Here is a 3,818-nt window from a genome sequence, read left to right on the forward strand (position 1 = left end):
ATATATATATATTGTATATGGTTATAAAATATCATTTAAATTGGAATTGTAAATATTTACAATTAAATTTAAATAGAAAATAAAAAATTTGACTCGAGTCGACTAAACTCAAATTTTATAAACTAGACTAGACTTGAAAAAATTTCAAGTCAAACTTTGATTATAAAGTAGAACTCATCACTCGAATTTTTTGGACTTGACTCGATTCAACTCTATCGAACACTCACCACTACACTTGCCCATGGGCTGATAAAAAATTATTCAAACTTCATTCCCCAACATAGTAAGAAGCATGTCCTTGTAATCCCCTTTGGTGTCCTTGTCAACAGCATCGTCAAGACGCACACTGTTTCTCTTACAATAAAGCTCTTTGATTTCTTTGAGGTCCTTTTCAGCGCTCGTAACGATCACTCTCGTTAGAGCATCCTCGTCCGTTCCTAACCTTTGGATCGAATTCCGCAAAACCTATGCGACACAACGCCTAATTTGAATTCATATATGCGTATGACGTTAATGATATTGTCACGAGACTAGCGTTTTGACTAACTTATTAGCGCGGCCTTAAACGATCATTCAACCAAGAAAGTGTATAAACCACAACAGATCAACTAGTCGAAACTTTAACTCCATGACAGTATTAAGATAATAGTGCTTCTAACCTTTTCGAAGTACTTTATTGGGTCCTTGAGGCATCGAATCGTGATACGCAGTGTTGAAAGGACGTCTTTAGATTTATTTGGCATCTGGAGAAGTGTAAGAAGAATACATAGCTTGTTGTTTGAAAGATAATGGAAGAATTGGGTACCTTAGTAATGGAAGTGCCTTCTCCTTCCCTATAAAAGTTGAAAGTGGCTTGGAGCTGCGTTTTGCTCCTCGAAGTAATGATCCTAATAAAATCGTCGTTGTGGAGTTTAATGTATTTGATAGTTTCATGGACTTCTTTGGCTTCGGATTTTGCTAGTCTTTTGTTTATCTCTTCCCCCTCATATCTAAATGCACTCACCAACGCTATCAAGAGCTGCAAATAGCAAGTAAAAGTTTCAGAAATTATGGCCGTCGAAGCTCGGAGCTATTCCAGTAGACACAGAAAGAAGTCGTAGGGTGCCCGAATTAGGTCCCTAGGACATGATATGGTCACTGGTGTTAGAAAATAGATCGTAATAAAATGAGACATTAACACTAACTGAAAAAATTAAATAAATAATTAAGATCAAAAATAAAAATCGTCGTAATAAATTAATATCTTAAATATAAATTTTCGTACGTGTAATCACTATAATGGATTAATATTTCTGAAATTAACTCAATCTCTTTAAAAATGTATACACTCAAAATTTAAAAGCGAACATTATACGATGCTACTTTTTTCTAAGAAACAAGACTTGGAAGTAACTACGGAGCCTTTGAGAGTGAACAATTTAAGAGAGAATTCATTTTTTTTTCTTGTGATATTCAAAAGCTGAAATGAGTTGGATATTTATAGGTTCAAAGTAACTATAAAATTATAAAAGATCTAATAGTACTTTAAAGATAATTAATAATTATTAAATCACATTAAATATTTTATAGAAATTAAAAATGATAAAATATAAATTTTGATAAATAATATTTTATTGAAATGTTTTTGTTTTAAAAAAACGCATGAATTGAATCGGTTCATGTCAAGTAAGTTTTACCCAATTTGTATTACCAACAGTTGGATTCTTATAATAACGACAAAATGATTGATATTCGTATCGGTTCCAATATGTTGGCGATTGTAATTAAAATATCTAAATTCACAAATATGTAATTTGAAAATCAAGTCGATGATAAGTGATATCGTTGGTAAAAAAGAAGGTTATTCTCCTAAGAGGTTTTGGTTCGAACGACCCTTATAATAGGGTGTGTGTACATTATCAATAGATTAAAATTATTTTTGAATATATATTATTTTGTAAAAACTAGAAAATCAAGAAAAAGAGAGAAAATAATAGGGATAAGAGGATGTGCCTTTCGGGTGTTTCCCTTGGTATAATCGTAAACTTGTTCCTCGAGGGAACGTTTGTATCGAGCGTGATAGGCTGTTCTTATGGACAAGAGCTCCTCAGAGGATCTGGCGCACGAAATCTCGACCAGCACCAGATGTTCATGGCTCGTTTTCCTTAGCTCCACATGAGCTGACACCGCATCTCGATCGGCTGGATCCAATATCCAACGATACATTGCTTTCTATATATCACAAAAATAATCATGCATATTAAGCAATGAAAATGGAGAATCCAAATGGTAATTTCCATTGTTAATTAACCTCAAAATCCCATAAAGCTATCTTTCAAGACGCCTGACGAGATCTTCATCGTAAAGATCTTCATAAGCTTGCCTGATTTACCTTCTTTGAGTCGCGTTTATACGGCCAACACTGCAATTATTGCCTTCTGATCGGTGCCACATTGTAATAGGTTTCTGTTTGGTTATGAGTTAGTTAGGAATAGAATGTCGAGTTTCTGTTACGAAGCTGTTATGCTTCTGTTAGAGTCGGTTGTGTATACTCATAAAGCTATAAGTAAGCTTTGTTGTAACAGCAAATGTAATTTCTCAATAACAAGGTTTAGAGAGCCTATTCTCTCTTATATCCTTTCTCTATTCATTGAGTTGTGTTAGTGAATCTTGACATGGTATCATTCGCCAATCCTGGTGGTTGTTTCTTCCGCTGTTAAACCGTTTCTTGCTTCATCTTGTTCATCATGGTTGATCTGACTGCAGATCTGATTCGAGGTTCTAAAATTATGTCTCCGAATACCTCTCCCATGAGCTCGATGACAGTTTCATTAGGGATTAATGAGATTCAGCATATTCCTAAGCATGATACTGTCAAGCTTGCCGAGAGCACCTACCTGCTTTGGAAGCATCAAGTTGCGTTGATAGTCGATGGCTATGGATTGACAAGCTTTCTTTCCAGTGATGAAGGTTTACCAGATGAGTATGTTGCAAGTGTGTCTGGCCAGACTGAGGTTAATCCGACTTTCTTGATTCATAGACAGCAAGATAAATTGCTAGCCTCTTGGTTGCTCACCACGATTGGGACTGAGGTTCTTCCTCATCTTACTGGCCTTACAACAACCTTCTCCATATGGTTTGTTGTTTCTCGGTTGTTTGGTGCTCGATCTGCTGCCAATATCTCATCCCTTAGGTATAGTTTGCATACTCAAAGAAAATCTGGGTTGACTATTAGTGAGTATCTTGCAAAGATTAAATCTATATGTGATTTACTTAATGCGCCTGGTAGTATTGTTACTGAAAAAGAACATGTGAGTGTTGTTCTTGCTGGTCTCTCGATGGAGTTTGAGTCAATCATCGCTATTACGTCTTGTGATAGTATGTCTTTAGAAACTCTGACCGATATGTTAATGGATTGTGAGGCTCGACAGAAAGTGTTCTTGAATGAAGGTGGTGTGGCTAACTTGACATGTTTACCTAAGGAGGTAAATAATGTTGAAGTGGATGCTAAAGAGAGTAATGCATCACAACTACGTTCAGGTCAAAATATATACCAACAAGGTGGCGGTTATCGTGGACGAGGCTGAGGATGGAGTTCAAACAGACCTCAATGCCAGTTGTATGGTAAGTTTAGCCATATGGTGCAAAAGTGTTATTACTGCTTTGATCATGATTTTACTGGTATAACTGAAGGTGGGGAGCAACCTGGTGATGTCCAGAAACAATTTGCTCTAATGAATCTAGTCAAACAACAATCTGGAGGGCAAGTGTTCTCTCATACGATTCAGCCTTTCTCGCTCATTCCCCTTTTGCTCCTTAATCATACCGATCGGTGTTTT

General features: G+C 36.0%; 1 protein-coding gene across 1 annotated transcript; it reads right to left on the reverse strand.

Moving 5' to 3' along the window:
• Positions 1 to 256: 256 nt before the first annotated feature.
• On the reverse strand, positions 257 to 2,216 carry LOC120156141 (annexin-like protein RJ4). Its single transcript, XM_039167551.1, has 4 exons — positions 1,993 to 2,216; positions 806 to 1,018; positions 660 to 743; positions 257 to 465 (listed from the first exon to the last, which is right to left on the reverse strand). Exons 1-4 carry the CDS (start codon positions 2,203 to 2,205, stop codon positions 262 to 264), a joined length of 714 nt encoding a protein of 237 aa, XP_039023482.1. The 5' UTR covers positions 2,206 to 2,216; the 3' UTR covers positions 257 to 261.
• Between the last annotated feature and the right edge of the window lie 1,602 nt (positions 2,217 to 3,818).

Source organism: Hibiscus syriacus, unplaced genomic scaffold (genome assembly GCF_006381635.1).
Source record: "Hibiscus syriacus cultivar Baekdansim isolate YM2019G1 unplaced genomic scaffold, ASM638163v2 tig00111213_pilon, whole genome shotgun sequence".
NCBI classification, from domain to species: Eukaryota; Viridiplantae; Streptophyta; class Magnoliopsida; order Malvales; family Malvaceae; genus Hibiscus; species Hibiscus syriacus.

What these genes read in the sequence shown, in the direction of transcription:
- LOC120156141 (XM_039167551.1), bottom strand. Translation starts at nt 2,205, where the DNA reads ATGTATCGTTGGATATTGGATCCAGCCGATCGAGATGCGGTGTCAGCT. An exon ending in CCAAGGGAAACACCCGAAAG is followed by an intron (nt 1,019 to 1,992) that starts GCACATCCTCTT and finishes TGCTATTTGCAG; the next exon opens with CTCTTGATAGCGTTGGTGAG. An exon ending in CAATAAAGTACTTCGAAAAG is followed by an intron (nt 466 to 659) that starts GTTAGAAGCACT and finishes TGTGTCGCATAG; the next exon opens with GTTTTGCGGAATTCGATCCA.